Raw genomic sequence first — 19,182 nt, 5'->3', positions numbered from 1 at the left:
GGTTTCTAGATTCATGATTCTTATGATCAGGGCTTACTACATGTATGTTAATGTTGCCGCCGCTCTAACAAAACCGTTTGTTGTCATTTTAATTTCCTCATGAACGAATCCAAGAGATAAATGCGCTGGAAAAAAAACTACAAACCATTTTCTTGATTTAATATCTTCTCATTATATTCCTCTCTCGTGATTAATGTTTATTTGTTTGTTTATGAGCAGCTCTTTACAATTTTTGATGCTCAAGTCGAGAAAGCCTAGATGCAGTTCTCTAAGTGCTGAGGAATTCAATACCAAAACACACCTACTATTTTCTGGATCAATGGCGAACCCGAGTCAATGGCGAATGACTAGCGGGGGTAGTAAATCGTGCAAATGCTGTCTCACCCGCAGGGTCCTCACTCGCGTATTTTTATTTTCATGTAAAACGGCTAGAATCTTTCCTTATCTGGTATTTATTCTGTCTACTACTATTTATTTTCTTTACCCAGCATTGTTATCTCTTTATCAAAGAGTTACTCTAGATATCCCTGGACCATACTCGCGTCAGGGAAAAAGAACCAGAACATGCAAGTGAGAAAGCAGGGATTATTTGTATGGAGTGGCGCTGAGCTGACATACAAACTAGGCACTTGCATGTTCTGGTTCTTTATCCTAGACGTGAGTACATATAGGCATTAGATGAACCAGCTCCGATTAGATTGACGCTCGGTCCAATGTCTTGGCTCCCGCATGCTTGACATTTACACCAACCCCACCTTATCTTCCCCGCACATTCCATATCATCGTGAACATTCAGAATACCAGTAACCATGACTTCTAGCTCCCGAAAATACGCTCTCGAATTTCTGTCGTATGTCAATGCATCACCAACACGTGAGAAGCTCCAAAAACTTCATTTTTTGAACATTTTGACTTATCAACAAATAAATTAGCTTTCCATGCTGTTGAGTCCTCAAAACAGCTTTTGAAAAAGGCTGGATTTATCGAAATTAAGGTTTGAAATAGCTTGGCAAGGAATCTATATGCAAAAGAAGCTAACTATTTGTTGTAGGAGCGTGAGCCTTGGGCTCAGTGTGTTGAGAATGGTGGTCGTTACTTTGTGACTCGAAATGGCTCCTCTATAATAGCTTTTGGGGTGGGAAAAAAGTGGAAAGTATGCGAATCTCTATCTTAATTGGTTATTTTTGATAGATTTGACTTTCTTGGGATGGATAGCCAGGTAATGGAATGGCGTTGCTTGGAGCTCACACAGATTCACCGGCCCTGCGTATCAAGCCAGTCTCCAAGAAGTTTGCAGAGAACGGATCTTTCTTGCAGGTGGGAGTTGAAACATATGGAGGTAGGCTTATATTAAATCCCATCAAAAATCTTATTATTTTTGGAGAAGGGTAGTTTCCACTAACTAGTTTTCATATAGGTGGACTATGGCATACATGTGAGCCAGCATTAGCCCATATTTCGACTTATTACGCCCAGTCATGCAAAATTAGATAGTCTTTCAGTCCTAATATTTACCAGGGTTTGATCGCGATTTGTCCATTGCTGGGCGCGCAATGGTCCGCCATTCGAATGGTAGCATCGTCTCGAAGTTGATCAAAATCGATCAGCCTATCCTGCGGATCCCTACCCTTGCTATCCATCTGGACCGCCAGGAGACCTTTACGTTCAACAAAGAGACGCAGTTGTTCCCAATTGCCGGCCTTGCTGCTGCCGAGCTTAACAAGACGGCGGCCGACAATTCTTCGGCCGAGAAATCGGGGTCTGATGGCGACTTCAAGCCTTTGGCATTGATGACAGACCGTCACCATCCTATGATCATCGATCGTATTGCAAAGGCGGCGGGTGTTAACGCAGAGGATGTCCTTGACTTTGAGATGATTCTTTATGATACTCAGGAGTCTGTTCTCGGCGGAATCAATGATGAACTGATCTTTTCTCAAAGGCTCGATAACCTCACTATGTCCTTTTGCGCAACTGTCGGTTTGATCGAATCCATCGGAGATGAGAAAGCTCTTGAGGAAGAATCAGGCATTAGATTGATTAGTCTGTTCGACCACGAAGAGATCGGCTCACAAACGGCACAAGGCGCTGATTCTAACTTCCTCCCTGCTATCATACGCCGTCTGTCGTCCGATGCCGCGACAGCTTTCGAGGAGACATTGATCAAGTCAATGCTCTGGTCATGTGATATGGCACATTCTGTGCATCCGAATTACCCCGCGAAATACGAATCTTCCCACCGTCCAGAAATGAACAAAGGTCCTGTCATCAAAGTCAATGCTAATGCGCGCTATGCCACAAACTCACCGGGTATCGTGTTGACAACAGAGGTGGCAAAGATGGCAGGTGTACCGCTACAATTGTTCGTAGTTAGGAATGACAGCTCTTGCGGATCAACCATTGGTCCAATGTTGAGTGCTGCACTTGGTGCAAGAACTGTGGACATGGGTAATTGCCAGTTGAGCATGCACTCTATCCGTGAAACCGGGTACATACACACACAAACCCCTTATAAGCCCGACTGTAGAAAAAACAAGAATAAGAGCTAACAAGATATTACTAATATCATAGAGGAGCTCACGATGTTGAACATGCTGTCAAGCTGTTCAAAACTTACTTCAATAACTTCTCTCAACTGGAGCCGAAGATCCTGGTTGATTCTACCACATAAGCTCACTGCATTCTCTGGGTCCAAACTAGAAGCAGATAATTATGGGCCTATTGAAAAAATCGTAAGCACACTGGTTGAGAGACAATATAGTAGGTGCTTTTGTTGAAGAAATAAATTGGCTATTCTCAATTTAGTTGCCTTTCACAATCCATAGATTTTTAAACTGTGGCCAGGAGACTTAGTAAAATAAACATCAGATATGAGAGTTCCATCCCCTTACCGGTACATATTATGCCTTTGGGTAATACGTTGGGTAGACGTAGCCACTGAAGTATTAAATAGATTCATGATCTATCACTCGCTTACTTCAACTGGAATGAATCTGAGGTTTTTTTTTTTATTATTTATGCTAGATTGATTAATTGTGTGAGTTATTTATGTTAGATCAGGATATAGTGGTGTACCAGCCAACTCTACGCATATTCAGGCATTGTACTCAGGAAACCTTCGCGAGAATTGGTAGGCCTGGAATGCGGCGAATACCAATGGGGGTATATAGGGGGGATTGGGGACACGGAGTTCGAACCCATGACCTTACAATTATATGTACAATGCATCTGAGATATACCATGGAAAGCAAGTACGGTTTCTTTTTCTTCCCACTTGGGTTACAAGGTCGTCTTGAGATTACCTATTGATCTTGTCCCAGGAAAGTATGTAAGTTGATTTCAAAGCCACACCTATCTGTTTGTTTAATTCATTGACAATTGCGATGACTTTTATCTCTTGTTGAGGTATTGGTGTGAGGGCCAGGTGAGAAGCTTATGTAAGTTACGCCTTGTAATGGTTGTTTGTGAGCGTTAAGCACTCTTCAAAGAAACGACGGTGTGCAGTAAGTATGTACATGTACTACATACTTAAGCTTAAGTAAGTTGAGTGTATCTCTATTAACTAAGGATAGCTTCATTATGAGTGTTGATATTTGGCAACGACAACTTCAAAAAAGAAGTGGAAATTTGGCTGTGGGGGAGGAACAAAAATGATAAAAAGTCGTATATACATCGAAAATATAGAAAGAAAGAAAGCAAGTACCCCGTACTTAAAAAGAAAAGAAAAAAAGAAGCCGTCTCTATTCTAACAAATTGCTATTCAATATCGCCACCTTATATATCAAGAGTCTTAACTGCTGATATTTACTTTCTCTCGGAGAAAGAGAACAAATAAAAATAAACCGACAAAGGGGGAATACCGCCAAATACACCAACTTTTGTTTTCTCTTTCGCGCCTGTGGAAAGGAAATGATATGAATGGAACGAATAAGACACTATCTGTATAGAAGCGCTCTTGGGGCCAACCAAATTTGGGCGTGCGAAGAAAAGATAAGGGGATATTAGAAACAAAAAAGACCAGGGTAAATATTTCACAGAGAAATGAATTTTCTTTTGGCAGAGACTAGCCGCCACTAACTTGCACCGCAAAATTCTGGCACAACCCAATTATTAGTAACACATCCGAGTAGCAAAGATCGAGATAACAAACCTGATAATAGCTTCTAAAATTCTTTTGGTCAAATTGCACCAACGCAGTCAAATATTCGTCCGCCAAGGCGAAGCCAAACGAAGGGAAATAGATGGTCCTAAGATAATGGACATAATTTTCTCCTAATTTGTAATAGAGCATCTTCTGGAGCCCAGCGATCTCGCCCAGCACCATTTTAGCTTGCGCGTCCTTTGGGTTGAACCCGGTTGTTGAAGGCACTTGGAAGCATAGTAACGAGAAGTTTTCGATCATGACTGACTCAAAGCCTTCGAGAGGTCTCTCTGGTGGGTTATTAGCAACACTATTCGGCTGCTGCTGCTGCTGCTGCTGCTGCTGCGGTTTTCCAGCAGTTGATGGTCCATAAACGGCTGACATTTTGGACATAAGCAAGAAGGCGACCTTTGCAGTTGCAGGATCTGATATATCCTTGGCAAAGTGTTCTATGACATTAAGACTTTGATTGAAAATTTCCTGGTTGGCTGTTCCCCAAGACCTGTTAGAGTAAAGGCGACGAGTGATAAATCATGATTTCGGCGACTTACATTGAGTTATGAGTACATGTCCAAGATCGTTGTTGAGAATGCACATTAAAAATCCAAGGTATTCTTTTTTCAACTCCGTCAATTCTAGGGCGTCGTCCGTTCCGGTGGTTTCTTCGCCCAAGGCAGAAAATATCCTACCAAGGAGCGGTGTCATCAAGGAATCAAGGATATTGAATATATCCGTCTGGTGCTTTGTGTCAGCAATTATTCTCATTTGTAGCGAAATAACGCATACCTTGAATCCATGCACCACCTGCTCCAACAGCCTCAAGAATGTCACCATCTCCTCCTTTGTTGAGTTTTCTGCTAATAACCCTTCAATCCACCTTGGCAACATTGGCAAGATCTTCTGACCCAGAACACCCACCATTCTTGAAAAAGAATGTCTAGCTGCCTCCCTGACATTAGGAAACCTATTAAGAGCTTCCAATGACACCAATATGGCCTCTGCGGCATTCTTAAACTCATCGGAAACAGGTCCGCCAGGAGGGGTGGTTGCAGATGTGTTAGGTGCCCAATCGGAGAAACCTCTTGCCAATGTACCAAGGGCCATGATATCGTGGTGAATTTGTAGTACCGCTCGTGGATCTCCACCCTTTGCCACACCAAGAATCTTCTCCATGTCTATAAATATGGGATTCATGATTGTTTGAGCAAGCATGACCTGCTTCTGTTCAGGAATCGATTTTATGGAAGACAGACATCCAACTGCGTCAAAAAGGTACAATTGTGACTCAAATGCCGAGTCTTCTCCTTGGTTTTCATCCGAAGACATGTCATCATCTCCATTATCACTGGGTAGCTCTGCATTTATCACAAGAAGATCACTGATCGCTTGAATAATCGTCTCCGAAACTTCACCTATGTGTTGTCGGAGAGATTTGACAAAACGCTGGAAAAGATACCAAGAACGTTTTCGCACCCGGGGATGATTGTCGTGGACCCCTTTGACGAAATCTTCAAGAGCTTGCGCAATGAGGTTGGTATTGGATTCAAAGAAAGGGGAATACCGGTTGATGATTTCCATATACCTTAGCTTAACAGCTGGATGGGATGAGCTAGCAATATCTGGGTGAAAGTACACTTGTTAGCTTTACATATTTCCGAGCATACAGGGGACCTTTGGAGCCAGTTCATACTAGAATTCATCATTTTAAACATCATGCCAATCAGAGTTTCGGCAGCAACTCCATTTGGTTGTCCTTTGATATACAGCCCGCCATTCCTCATTGCAAGTTCTCCAAATATGAACATCTCATACAGTGCAGTTTCTACTTCTCGCCAATCAATCGCACTATGTCCCCCTTGTGCTACCCTTTCAAAGGTATTACCCACAAGCGTCGACAAAGATTGGATGTAAAGACTTTCATCAATACTGGCAACAGTATCTTGAAGAGTCTTCAGTTTCTTCCGGAGCTCTTGGAACTCAGCCTCATCCGTTCGCTCATCCCCATCCCCCCAATTTGTGTCCACATCATATTTCATCTTCATCACAATTGAGCTGAGGATTGGTGGTAGCATTTGAGCATGAGATTGGGAAATTGAATTGGATGTCTTTTTCTCTTTTCGTAGCAGAGTAAGGAGATCGAACATGAATTGAAATACTGCTGTTGATACTTCGTCGTACTCGTCGGAAAAGAATCGGAGGAGGAACGGAACGAAAGCCTGCAAATATTCTTCTGCACGTTGTTTTGAATGGGGATCCATGCCATCAGTATCCAGGATCCTGATTAGATCCATTCCAATACCGTTTACCAACTTTGCCACGTTCTCCGCAAGGTCATAATCATAATCATCTTGCCCTTGAGCCTGCAGAGCAGAAGAAGCCACCAAAGACCCAACAATTTCTCCCAGCTTCAAAAATGCGATCAATTCAAGCTTATCCGGACCTTTCATCTTCTTACCCACAATCTCAGCCAGTGTCTCGATAGCTCCATTCCTAGGCTTTCCTTCGGCTGACAAGAAGTAGAAAAGTAAACCTAACAAGACGTCGTTGACGACCAAAGAGATATCGATCCAGCTGACCCATCGACCGATTACCCTCAAGCATAGCAGAACTACATCCTCATTTGCTCCTCTCCATTGCCCCAAGATTTCCTGCCAAGAAGCCACTAGCTTCTTCACATCTCGCTCACGAGCAGCATCTTTTATTGCGCTATTTCTTTGCATTTCTTCCGCCGACCGCGGGATGAGAACGTCGGCAACCTCTTCATGCACGCTAGCCGTCATTCGCAGAAAAAACATGACACCCTGATAGTTATCATGCTGACCGCTGGATGTCGAAGTTAAAGCTAGTATATCGTCGAAGAAGGTTGGCCATGACGTTGTGTACATTGCGACGAAAAGATAAGTCATAGTCTGAGTGAGTTTGTTTTGCATCATGCCCGAATCAGAAATGTTTGAGCTTGATAGGTATGTCCGCCTCATATACTCCACGAGTGCATTCTTGATGTATGTGAGGGATTGATCCTGTGGAGTTTGGTAACGCTGTTGGATTGCTGTGTTTAAAACATCCAGGCAGAACATGCGCACGATTTCGTTGGCTCTCTGATCCCTGACAAAAAGGGGTAAACAAATCTGCCATCCTTCTGGAGAAACCTTGACGTTCTGCAGAAATTCCATAGCCTATAGATCCACACGTCAGCAATCGCCAAAACGATCGGTAAAAGTAAGACTCTTTGAATCCCAATTTCCAAAATACCTGTCCTTTGAGCTCCTGACTGGTAGTAGGGCTGGACGCAATATCCACCGCGCTTTCAACCTATTGCGAGTAAGAAGTAAGCACAACCAGTTCCTCGTCGTGATGGTGCGAGAAAAAAAATCGTACTTGTGTATCCATGTTTGCCTAGAACACCTCTACTAGAATATAAGGAAGTGGTGCTCGAAGAATTGAGCAATTAAGTCGATAGAGGCTTATGGTTGCGCTATGGAAGCAGATTGTGATCCTCAGTGGAGCCGAATGCGGTCTTTCTATCCTTGGCTGGAGATATCTGATATTTGAGATGGTTTAGTGAGATAAGAGTCACAGATTTCAGATACTAGTGGGTCCTTTTTATTTCCTGGGCCCTTGGTCAGTTAATTTTGTTCTGGAAGTAGGGAAAAGTCTCCCCACGTAGGATAGAGAGTTGTTCTAGAAAGACAAGGAGGAGGATTGAGGCGGGGCAGATGAGTGACCAGACTAGTGACTAGTGAGCACTGTACCTTCAAAGCCGGCGACAGTTCAGAGGAGAGGCAGGTTTAATATGAAGCGCTCAGTAATCTTCGAAAGATAATTTGGGAGGTACCGATCACGAAAATGAGGTCCTTACTTGAGTGTTGTAAGAAAAGAAAACATGAAAGGTATCGTGTCTGCTGGCCTTTAGGAAAAATTGTGGTGGGGCACTGGCCCGATCGCAATGGGTACAAGCTTTCGCCTCGCCAAGACATTGAACTGAACTTAAGTATATCTAGGATGAAGTCACCGCTTAATCCTCGAAATGGCCACAGAGCACGTGATGCTAGATGTCATAAAAGCTTCATACAAATTCAATTTCAATACAAATATGTGATACTTATGTTAAGATAATGGAACAGTACGGTCCATAATGGACGTTATAAACGTAACATGCATTACTCGTTAAACTTGGGATCTAGGCGCGGAGAATCCAAGGCAGTATAAATTCTTCAGTATTTGTATCAAAACATTATTTCGCGTACTTCTGGTATCATTCTGGCCTTCTAGGAAATTTATAAATCCGTCACTCATCGCTCGTAGAACATTAAACCCTCTAAGGATGGAGGGAAAGATTCTTGCCCAAAAAAGAAAAAGGAAAAGAGTAGTCTTGTCCTTTCAAAACTGAACTATTTTGTGACGGCATCTGCAATATTCAATCCACCCATAGTCACACCAGTATTTGGACTTTCAGCTGCCGTGTTTAGTTTCTCTTGTTGAAGACGGATGAAGGCCAATTTCTGAAATTTATTGAGCGAATTGAAGAAATGACGTCCAGCCTATTTATGATATACATGTCCCGTTAGGATCGTCGTAAATTTACAGAAGTTGTTTATGGGGGGTTGATAAACTTACCATGTGTGTACTTATTCTCTCCAGCAACTCCACAACTGCAAACCGTACTTTCTGCAGCGGATGGAAGAGACCAACTGCGATTGGAAATAATCCTCCTTGATTTTCTGGAAGCACACAAAGAAGCTGGTTAATCTCTTCGTATTCTACGACATAGTCTCTGATTGTCGTATAAATCTTGGCAGAGTCGTCGATTGACAACCTCAAATATCTTAGGCGGTCAATTTGGTGGTGTAGGTCAACAACCTTGATTGGTTTTGCCATGTAGAATTGCAGAACATCCTGCTCAAAGTCAGCTTGTGTCCGAAAGAGAAAGCTTGGCGGTATACTTTCCTGACAATATGAATGGTATGTCCTACTACCTCTCCATCCCTCTATCCTAGCCATGTTCGCCGCTAGATCCCTCATCTTAGTTTGTTCATCTGGCCAAACATATCCATGACCACGGATAACATGGTTTTCTTCATGTCCTATCCACAGGGCACTAGATCCATAAATTAACTCTTCGAATGCTGCGGCCATTCTTGTGAATCGCACAATCCAATCTCGCCATTTGGCCCGTAGTGCCTTTTCGCCGAATTTGGAAGAAATGCAGTTCAAGACGTCATCCATGAACGCATTATCTCCAGTATCGACGTGGCCACTGATGTTCGCAAACCCGCCAAAACTGGCACCGTCACCTGGAGGACATGGCTTGATTTCAGGGGAGATCTTTATTCTACCAGTATCAATATTGCACAGGATATCCCACCAGCCGTGATGATTTCCAAAAGTAGGATTGGTGACACCAGCTATGAACCCTGGAACTAAAAGTAGTTCGTCAACTTTAGACAAATCTGTATATGGGAACGCATGCCGCGTAAACCCACGCAATACACCGCCCGATGCCAGTGAACACGCAGCCAGCACATGGTCTGCGACCTCGCCAGAAGGTCTTAGATGACTGAGAAATATTATTCTTTTCTGTGTAAGAAGCCCGTTGACCAATACAATAATTGGATGTGTATATGGGCCATTTGTAGTGAGGTGGGGGTGGAGGGCAAATGGTTGGGGATTTGCGGAGTGATGCTGAGAGAAAGTCGATATCAAGTGTATCAATGAGAACTAAATTCAAGTTACCGTTGGTAACAATCCTAAGTAGTTGTTATGGGGGAATGGCCTACATCTCCAACAGTTTCGGGCATTATTGCAACAGGAACCTTGATAGGTATAGGTATACCGGAATAAACAACCTTGGTTTCAAACTCGTGGCTGTCTCTGTTAATTGTGATCCTCCCATTTACAAGTTTATTCCTTCCTGGTGCTAGATCAATATATGTCGTCGCCCTCGTTTCTGGATCTTCGTCCCCAGTTGTCAGCATTCCTAGAGAAGAGGGGGACCTCATTTGCTGTTGTGCGGCATTTGGATATATATGGGCCATCTCTTCAAATTTTTCAGTGAACATTTCTTTCTGTTCACTAGAAGAGAGAATTTGGCGTTCGAAAATAGAAAAATCCGGCATGGCTGAAAGATCCATTGCATTCACAGCTGTGAAAATCTCTGCGAGTGTATCTACAGTAGGTGTTTTGAAGTATTCCTCAAGTGCAAGGAGTAGGATAGGCTGTTTAATATTCGGTATTAAGATATATATGCCTTACAATAGGAGTTTATAATTACATACCTTATAGATATGAAGGAATGAATGCCTGGTGCATATGGCCATGGCCTTTACTTTTGCGCCTCTGCGGTAGAGTGAGTTTTCCACCCTATATATCCTTGATGAAATTCGAGAGTATGTACCTTTTTTCTCTTTTATCATGCTTTGTATTGACTAAATTGAGTACATATATTAAAGGCGCATGGCCCGAGGCGTCTACTTCGACTGATTCCCGTTCTGCGTCTTTGTGCAAAAAGAATATAGTCCAATCTTGAATGCGGACATGAGCTTGGTCCGGTAGCATAAGTTCGGCGAGCATACTACAAGCCTCCTGAATTAGCGACATCTTTTGTTTTGTTGTCGACATAGAATGAAGAATATATTTTAGTTTTTTAGTTTCTTAGTTTTATTCCATTTGGTAATTAAGGATCTCAGTATATTTAATGTATATATAAACAATTGAGTTATGAAATGGGTTTGATACTCACTGTTCGTCGCCACTGATAGCATTTGGGTACTGATGTTCCATTGTGGGTCCTTTATCAATGGAGAACTCGGCAACTAGGATATACTCGACGTGCAGCTGATTATTCCGCGAACTTCGACTACTCCTAGCACTGGCTCGTTCAGTTCGGACAGTGCTGCTGATACTACCCGACGGGCTTCGTCTGGAAGCCTCATCATTAGGCGTACTCAAGCTCATGATGGGTGGAATTAGAGATTGTAAAGGAATAAATACTGGAGAGGTAGAAGCGAAGTAAATGGCCTGGAAGTAAAGGTAGAAAGGGGCTGGAAATAAGTATGAGAACGATATCTAATTTAGGTCGTGGCTATAGATGTGATTGGGGGAGCTGATGAATGTTAACTGGCCTCCCCTTTGTCGGAGAAGTGGTAAGTGGCAGTTGATACAGGAGTTTTGTGTTGCACGATGTCGCGCGAAGCAGTTGCAGTTGCCCCTCTGTTTCTACCTCTCTCTGGCTTAGCCGATTCCAAGTTGTTCCTGGCAGACCCGCAAGAGGGCAGGTAGCTACCTATAGCTATTTATTTACTGGATATTGTATCTACTCTACCTTACCCACTCTAGGTAGATACATACATTATGTAGGTGAAGCGTGCCTTACTGATCTCCACGGTTTGCATGATAGATATGCTGCAACCAACCTTCCGACTCCCCCGGGTGTTGAATAGGCCCTGACATCCCTACCTAGGGGCGCTACCTTAAAAGCTCAGATCAGCGCCACCTTACCAGTCAACGAAGCATTCCCTAAGCCATTATTGTGGCGTTTGTTCCCTTAGTAACCCACCTCGAAAAGCCCCCAGTCTATTTACTCGTGTGGAATCTTCGTAAATTCACTCCACAACCCTCCATCAACTTCCCGTCAAATCTTTGGGCCTTATAATTGCATGTTGATACCCCTTTCTTTCAATACCACCTGCAGATCGTCAGACAAAACCTTTGCTTTCCACAAGGAATAGGATTTAAATGCCTCCAAAATCTGCATGCACAAGTCCGTACGACGGAATTAAGCAGCAACTGACTGTTGATGCCTGCTCAAGCTCGACTATAAAGCTTTTAACGGAATCATTCACTACTACCGAGCCAAACGTCACATCGGCTACTGTGAAAATATCCTCGCGATCAAAGAATGCGAAATTAACCTCGCAGAAGGTAGTAACAGAGACCGTCACTGTATCGGTTTTGCCGGCATCAAGGATAGTAGAGAAACAAAAGCTTGCGATTGAGGTAATAAATATCTGCCTCAAAGCTCTCACCGATGCGGCGAAAAAAGATGCGCCGCCTCCTTCCGCTCTTGAAATCTCTGCGCCAGCTCGGAAAACAGGAAAACTAGTTTCTACAAATAGCAAACCATTGCAGTCGCGATCCGCAAGTCGTAATGGTACGAGGTCCGATTCAATTGCGAACTTGGCGTCATGCTGCGCTCTCTCAATATCATATCTTAACTCGATCCAACATACCTCTAATCTCCCAGAGATGCCCCCACTACAAGTCGAGACCGCCCAGAACAGCCTTCTGTTAAAATTGATACAGCTCGGAATGTTTGAGATGGCATTAAAAGAGGCTCGGAGTCTGAAGCGAAAATTGACTGAACATATGCAAAACGGATCTGCGGAGGAGAAACAAACTAATAAGGTTCAAACAGTAGCAGCAAAGTCTAAGCACTCCGGGAAAGAAGGTGGGGCTATAAAAGCTGAGAAGGAATCGTTTAGTAAGATGCTTGAGTTTAAGGATGTGATTGCGTCAGTACCTGCTTTTCCATTGGTTATTTCATGCCAACTGGGAATGCTGCGATGTCTTGCAGGATTGAAGAGACCAGAGTTGATTGAGGTTCGTGCTTTTCTGTTTCGCCGAAAACCAAGAAAATACACTAATATAAGAAACCATACTAATCTAATATCTTCCCAGGCCATCATTCCTTCACTATCTTCTCAATACAATCCCTTATCGTTGATAAAGGTTTATTCAAAATCATCCCCGTCTAAAGCGTTGACCCATTTGAATGTTCTTATTCATACTCTCCTATCTATAACTCCTTCAACGGCGGTGTCTTCTGATAGCGATGCCACAAATATCAAACTATTCTGTAGTCCTAGAGCAGCACTGGGACTACAAACACTAGCGACTCAGTGTGGTGTCTTGAGAAAATATCTCCAGTCTAATAGCACGGATATAATTGAGAAGGACACCGCCGAACAATGGGAAAGTTGGCGCAAATACTTAACCGCGTTCGTCCGACGTTCACATGAACAACGGACTAGGCCCGACCGTTATAATTTTATACAACAAACATCAAACATAGTCCGTCAAATACTTCATGGGAGTAATTCATCAAAATCCCTGCCATTAGAGGTGATTAAAACTCTCGCCACCGTCTCGTTCGACGCTGGCTTGCTAAAAGAATCTATGAATTGCACGGAGGAATTACTTATGGAATTGGAGGCCATGAATAACGAGTCAGATGCAGCGCTAAAAGTCATCAGTAATGTCCGATTAGCAACTATCGAATTGAAACTATCAACAATTGGAAAAGATGGAGAGCTTATCCTAGATAATAAAATTGTCGAGGGGCTCAAAGAACGGATTGAGATTGCGGTTGAAGGGCTTGCATCGATTAGAAATGGTAGAAAGGCGGACCTGGAAATTTTGTTGAACGAGGTAGCCCTGCTGAGAAGGGGCGGGGTCAGTTTACTGGCTTCTCTTCTGAAAGACGAAACAGACAGCGAGGAAGGAGTGGAAGAGACATTGGATGATAAAGAGACAAGGTGGACTTTAAGAATTTTATGTGATTCAATCGCTCGAGGGGTTATCCGATTTTGCGGTAAATATTTGACGATGGTGATTTCGGACGAGGAACGAGCAAAAGCAACCAAAATTGTCACATCTACAATTGATACAGCTATCTCAACATCTTGGCGAGGATTTATCATTAGTTCCCCAGATGCGTGGGAAGCTGTCGAGGATTTAGTCAAAGAGTCTTTGACGATAATCAGATCACTACCAGAAAATGATATTGACCACGCTATGTTTTACGAAAAGTTTTCCACGACATATTGGCAGATCCATCTACTCTATCGAAAAGCAGGGATGGATAAGCCAAGCATCCTGGCCTTAAGGAGAAGTCTCATGATACTAGAACGAAGGCCCTCGGGGGAACTCGTCCAAACTAACGCAGCTTTAAAATGGGAGCGATTGGGCAGTCTTTTCCTTCTAGCAGGCGATTATAGGAGGGCTGAGGATGCGCTATTGAGCGCCGTAAACGTGTTTTTCGAAACCGGAACTCTGGAAGAGATTGGACAGAGTGCCATGAAAGGCGATTTGCCTGGAAATGCGTTCGATTTGCCTACTAAGGAGGCAACAGTCGATAGAGTTTTGGCAGGCCTTGTCAAATGTGCAAACAAGAAAAAGGACGGCGTGGCTTCTTCGCTACGGTTTGATTACGCAGGAATATCAAAAACGGCACGAGGTGCGATGCTTGAATGGTCGATGAGGCTGGCAATTGGAACCACGGGAAGTGATGGTACAGTCGCCCAAATATTAGGCGAGAGGTTACTAGACCTGTATTCCTTTGAGGAAATGCCTTTACGAAGAGCTAGAGTTATTTCGAAACTCTTAGAGCTCGCAGTCGATCATGCAGACCTAATCAACAAAGAGGAGGCTAAAAGTCTGGGCGAGGAGACATTTGAATGGGCCGAGGGTCCAGCTGCAGTAACTTCGACGGAGGACAAACACCTATTGAGATACAAAGATGATATAATAGCAGGTTGTCTAGTCAGTTTATCTTTTTTAAGATGGCAAGATGGCGAAGTCGAGCCGGAACTAGTAAAAAATGCATTGGAGCTATGGAATAGATTAGTGAATGAATGCATCACTTGGGACGCAGTGGTAGAAAAAGTGGAAGATATAAATCAAGTAATGAAAAAGCTGGAAATGGTGGCCGAATTTTTCGAGATGAAGGGTGAAGTTGAACTCAAGATTTGTGCTTTGAAGGTCCTGGTATCCTTTAGGGGAATAGAAGATAAAGCGAACTATGATTGTAAGTCAAATTCTCTTCAAAAACATCTGCTTCAGGTAATGTTAATAACCCTTCTTCAGCCCTTGTCCAGTTACAAAGCCTTCTTGGGATCCAGTACCTTCGACTTGGATACTCCGGAAGGGCAGGAATAGCTTTAGCAAAAGCCCAAGCCTTAATTAGTAAAGCTCCAAGTGGATTATCCTCAACGACAGTACTGCAATGTCACTTAGCATACACAGAATACTTTGTGAACATTGGAAATCTTGAAAAGGCTGAAGAATATTTTCTTTCGGCTAGTTCTCTGGTTAATGAAGACAAAGAACTTATGAGCGCGAAAATCTCGGGGGCCAAGATTGCGAAGAGGGTCAAGATCAACAGGATTATTGCGGACGCTGCATATGCAATGAGTCTATTGACATTCGAAAAGGCGAGTGATATACCATGATGGATATCGATATATTTTGCCATGAGCTAATTCTTGGAGTGTTATAGGGAAATCCTAATGATGCATTGACGCATGCTAGAAGATGTGTTAGACTTAATCAACGTGCCTGGGCCGGTTTAGAGGCTCTCAGCAAACCAGCTACCCCAAAATCTGACTCTCTTATCCAAGGGATGGCAGCGCTTACAACTAGCTCTTCAGCACCTAAGGTCCACTCAACTACATTAGCAGCATTCAATACGCCTCTTCTCTGGCCACTTGTCTCGGCTCTTCACTCTAGTCTTCTTCAGGCGTCCAACATATACCGTCATCAGGGGATGGTTCGTGAGGCCGAGTTTTACCTTCAGCAAGCCCTCAAGACCGTTGAAGCAGTAAATGCAACATCTAGGATGGCCAAGACAATGACCTTGTATGGAGATTTGAAAGTGAGGGCAGGCCTAACAGAGGAGGGAACAGAGATGCTAGATCAAGCAAGGGAATTGATTACCAACAGCCACGATTTTGTTGAAATCGAAGTTGCGGCCGGAAACCTGGAGAGAATCAGAGGGGATTGGCAGGAGGAGAGTGAGGCTTATGAACGTGCTGAGAAACACTTAGAAGAATTAATGGCCGTCGATAGGATTGAAAATTTAGGAAGCCATAGACCAGACTCACAAATGGTGGTCGAAAAGTAAGAAAAGTATCTCCAAACTAACTTTGAGGGACATATATTAACGATTAGCAGAATGTCTAAAATGGTTCTAGACGGAGAAAACAAGCAAAACACTAGGGCGAAAGCACCCGCCAAACGCAGAGGAAGGGTACCAACAACAAAGTCAAAGGCTGCAAAAGACGAAATTGAGAAAGCTTCCACCTCTGTTAGCTTAACGTCTACAGTTATTGGCGAATGTTCCACACTTCTTAAGCAGAAAGGGAACGTTTTGAGACTTAAGGCCCATAATTTTTCTATGCAACAAAAGTGCGAAAAAGCCGAGGCTTTACTCAAGGAAGCAGCAAAGCTTCCTATTGGGCACCAAGAAGCCGTCGTCCATGGCTTGACTGAAGCAAGACATCTCTTCCAAGAAGCTTTGATCCTGATGAGCTCTGATCCAATTTTCGGGGTTCTTCAAGACTCAAGTATTTCCATCTATACCTATCATTGAGACATTTATCACTGACACATATATTATTAGCTATTTCTTTGCCCAATATTGCCTTACATAAGTCAGAGATTTTGGATCCAACTACTAAATCAACCCGTAAACCTGCCAAAGAGCGCAAAGCTGTGACAGAGTTTATGGAGCTTCTCGAGAAGGCTAGGGATGCAGTCTATAACGTGCATACCAGGGCCATTAAGTGTGGATCTTCAACAATGACACACAGTGTAGCTTCCCTCCTAAGTGAAATCATTGTGTTGATTCATGCAGTGAGCAGTGTAAAGGGCAAAGGGCCAGAGCATCCATTCTTTGCGAGTTATTCTCTTGGTAAGTTTGGACTCAATTATGTGAAGAAAAACTCGCTTACTTCTGTCAGAATTACATAAAGGACTCTCGATTCAAAGGGAGAAGGCAGCTATTGAGGCCGAAAAGATTTCAAACAGCATTCCTGAAGACTTGAGTTGGCCAATAAACGGACCTCACGGTGGGACTGTGGCAGCGGAGCTTAACTCGTTTGATTTTTCAAGTTTTCAACGGGATTATGTTGATATTATCCCAAACAGATGGGCAGCGGTTTCGATTTCTTTGAATGAGAGGCGCGATGAGCTTTACGTCTCACGTTTCCAGGCCGGAGAAAGCCAATTCATGATACGTTTACCACTCACTCGCGGGAATTCACGGGATGATTCCGAGGCCGTATTTGAGTACGGCGAATGCCGACAGGAACTCGACGAGATCATCGAAGGAGCCAATACCAGTGCTCACAATGCCAAAGAAATGACGAGTAAGGGTGCTAGGAAGGAATGGTGGGAGGAAAGGGAAGCCCTCGATTCTCGCCTCGGTGATCTTTTGGAAAACATTGAACACGTCTGGTTTTGTGGTTTTAAAGGTATATTTTGCCAGTATGCGCGTCATTCTGGACTTCTAGCAAGGTTTAAAGCGACCTTCGAAAAGGTACTTGCAAAGTATCTACCTTCAAGAAAGCGAAAGAAATCTGGGAAGGTAAACATCGATCATCGTGTGCTTGAGTTGTTCATTGGACTTGGGCCATCGGAAGGCCAAGAGACTTTCAATGAGATGCTTGTAGACCTGATCTTTTATGTGGTAGATATCTTACAGTTCCACGGAGAGGGGAATGCTTATGATGAGCTCGACACTGATGAGGTAAGTCACGAGAAATTGTTTTTCAAAAACTAGAGTTTGCTGACTCGTGACTAGATGGTTGTAGAGCTTACAGATGCTCTGGATTCATACCATCAAAAGGCTTCTTTCCACATAAATGATGCCGAACGCGGAATTGATCATACGATTTTGATCCTGGACAAATCGGTACATATGTTCCCCTGGGAATCACTTCCTTGTCTTCGTGGTCATTCGGTTTCGCGACTCCCATCTCTGGCTGCCCTTCGCGAGCGAATTCTAAAGATGCAAGAAAAATCACCATCGCAGACCCTTCCTGGCTTTTATGTAGACAGAGATAAGGGCTCCTATATTCTTAATCCTAGTTCGGATTTGGTCTCTACTCAAAACATGTTTGAAGACGGCTTTAAAAATTTGGATGGTTGGGAAGGAATAATCAACAAAGAGCCTTCTGAGGAGCAATTCCGGAATTATTTGGAGACCCGTGATCTCCTTATTTACTCCGGACACGGAAGTGGTGCACATTATATTCGTGGAAAGACCGTCAAAAAGCTAGAACAGTGTGCAGTTTCTATGCTTCTGGGGTGTAGCAGTGGGGCAATGAAGGATTCCGGCGAATTTGAGCCATACGGAATGTCTTTGAACTACCTGTTGGGGGGGTGTCCAACCTTACTAGCGACCTTGTGGGACGTAACGGACAAAGATATCGATCGATTTTCAAAGGATGTTTTTGATAGGTGGGGACTGTTCAACAAAGCGGACAAGTCTTCAAGGAAAGCTAAAGGGAGGGTCACCTCTCCATTTGCTAGTGTATCACTTGTGGAGGCAGTTGCCAAAGGAAGAGATTGTTGTAGTTTGAAGTATCTTAACGGTGCGGCACCAGTGGTTTATGGTATTCCGGCGTACTTGTCTATTTAGCTTTTTGTTTTTCCTTTACACAATATCAGGCCCGGAGTAGCGTCAGGGAAATTATAGGTGTTTGGGTGCTTGAATTTAGGTTTTTGTTTACTGTATGATACCAAGAATTTTTTAGATAGTATTGTCATGATTATGAAGTTGATGGTATTTCATTAATCAGTCCCCTAGACAGGTAGCCATCTATAGCTAACCGCCATAACCTACGAAGAAGATTTCTTAGAGCTGTTTAGGGGCAAATTCAAATATTTGTAGCGTCTGCGGTTATCCTACAATCTAAATAGTAAATAGTAAGAAATATTATGATCGCGACTGTAAGTACAGCCACTCTGCAAAAGTGCTCGTGATTCCGATTTCGGAGTGAGACATTTCTCCATATATATGTAAGTACCGCGGCGGACCACCAAGAACCCCCAAGAGAAGACCTTCCCAGTGACCAATGGCGCCCAAATTAATGAAGAATAAGGTCAATGACCTATCTTCTTTTTATATATAGTCACTAACTATATTATATATTTTTCGTTGTTTTGAATCTCAACTTTAATAACATCAGTACTACGAGTACGCCACACTACGCACTAACATTAAAACTATATCACGAACACTTTTACTGAGTAGCTATACA

General features: G+C 43.2%; 5 protein-coding genes across 5 annotated transcripts; 3 read left to right on the top strand and 2 right to left on the bottom strand.

The window, feature by feature from the left end:
- Positions 1-809: 809 nt before the first annotated feature.
- Positions 810-2,671, top strand: LAJ45_00729 (uncharacterized protein; the record flags this gene model as incomplete). Its single annotated transcript, XM_046110330.1, has 8 exons — positions 810-873; positions 933-994; positions 1,052-1,153; positions 1,216-1,339; positions 1,418-1,435; positions 1,519-2,259; positions 2,329-2,488; positions 2,572-2,671. The coding sequence occupies 8 exons, from the start codon at positions 810-812 to the stop codon at positions 2,669-2,671; spliced, it is 1,371 nt and encodes a 456-aa protein (XP_045977023.1).
- A 199-nt stretch (positions 2,672-2,870) lies between these two features.
- Positions 2,871-3,654, top strand: LAJ45_00728 (uncharacterized protein; the record flags this gene model as incomplete). Its single annotated transcript, XM_046110329.1, has 6 exons — positions 2,871-2,893; positions 2,954-2,998; positions 3,079-3,189; positions 3,249-3,251; positions 3,505-3,507; positions 3,573-3,654. The coding sequence occupies 6 exons, from the start codon at positions 2,871-2,873 to the stop codon at positions 3,652-3,654; spliced, it is 267 nt and encodes an 88-aa protein (XP_045977022.1).
- A 409-nt stretch (positions 3,655-4,063) lies between these two features.
- Positions 4,064-7,531, bottom strand: LAJ45_00727 (uncharacterized protein; the record flags this gene model as incomplete). Its single annotated transcript, XM_046110328.1, has 7 exons — positions 4,064-4,093; positions 4,151-4,629; positions 4,693-4,876; positions 4,928-5,760; positions 5,832-7,317; positions 7,394-7,453; positions 7,520-7,531. 7 exons carry the CDS (start codon positions 7,529-7,531, stop codon positions 4,064-4,066), a joined length of 3,084 nt encoding a protein of 1,027 aa, XP_045977021.1.
- A 1,001-nt stretch (positions 7,532-8,532) lies between these two features.
- Positions 8,533-11,095, bottom strand: LAJ45_00726 (uncharacterized protein; the record flags this gene model as incomplete). The annotated part of the gene is made up of 8 exons (XM_046110327.1): positions 8,533-8,682; positions 8,759-8,862; positions 9,002-9,037; positions 9,085-9,859; positions 9,919-10,356; positions 10,417-10,477; positions 10,536-10,712; positions 10,881-11,095. 8 exons carry the CDS (start codon positions 11,093-11,095, stop codon positions 8,533-8,535), a joined length of 1,956 nt encoding a protein of 651 aa, XP_045977020.1.
- A 780-nt stretch (positions 11,096-11,875) lies between these two features.
- LAJ45_00725 (uncharacterized protein) lies at positions 11,876-18,560 on the top strand (the record flags this gene model as incomplete). Its single annotated transcript, XM_046110326.1, has 8 exons — positions 11,876-12,739; positions 12,818-14,945; positions 15,005-15,351; positions 15,417-16,036; positions 16,091-16,482; positions 16,539-16,829; positions 16,879-17,666; positions 17,721-18,560. The coding sequence occupies 8 exons, from the start codon at positions 11,876-11,878 to the stop codon at positions 18,558-18,560; spliced, it is 6,270 nt and encodes a 2,089-aa protein (XP_045977019.1).
- Positions 18,561-19,182: the final 622 nt, after the last annotated feature.

Source organism: Morchella importuna, assembly GCF_003444635.1.
Source record: "Morchella importuna strain M04M26 chromosome Unknown Morimp01GS001, whole genome shotgun sequence".
Lineage (NCBI taxonomy): Eukaryota > Fungi > Ascomycota > Pezizomycetes > Pezizales > Morchellaceae > Morchella > Morchella importuna.
This window is presented reverse-complemented; position numbering and strand designations above follow the sequence as displayed.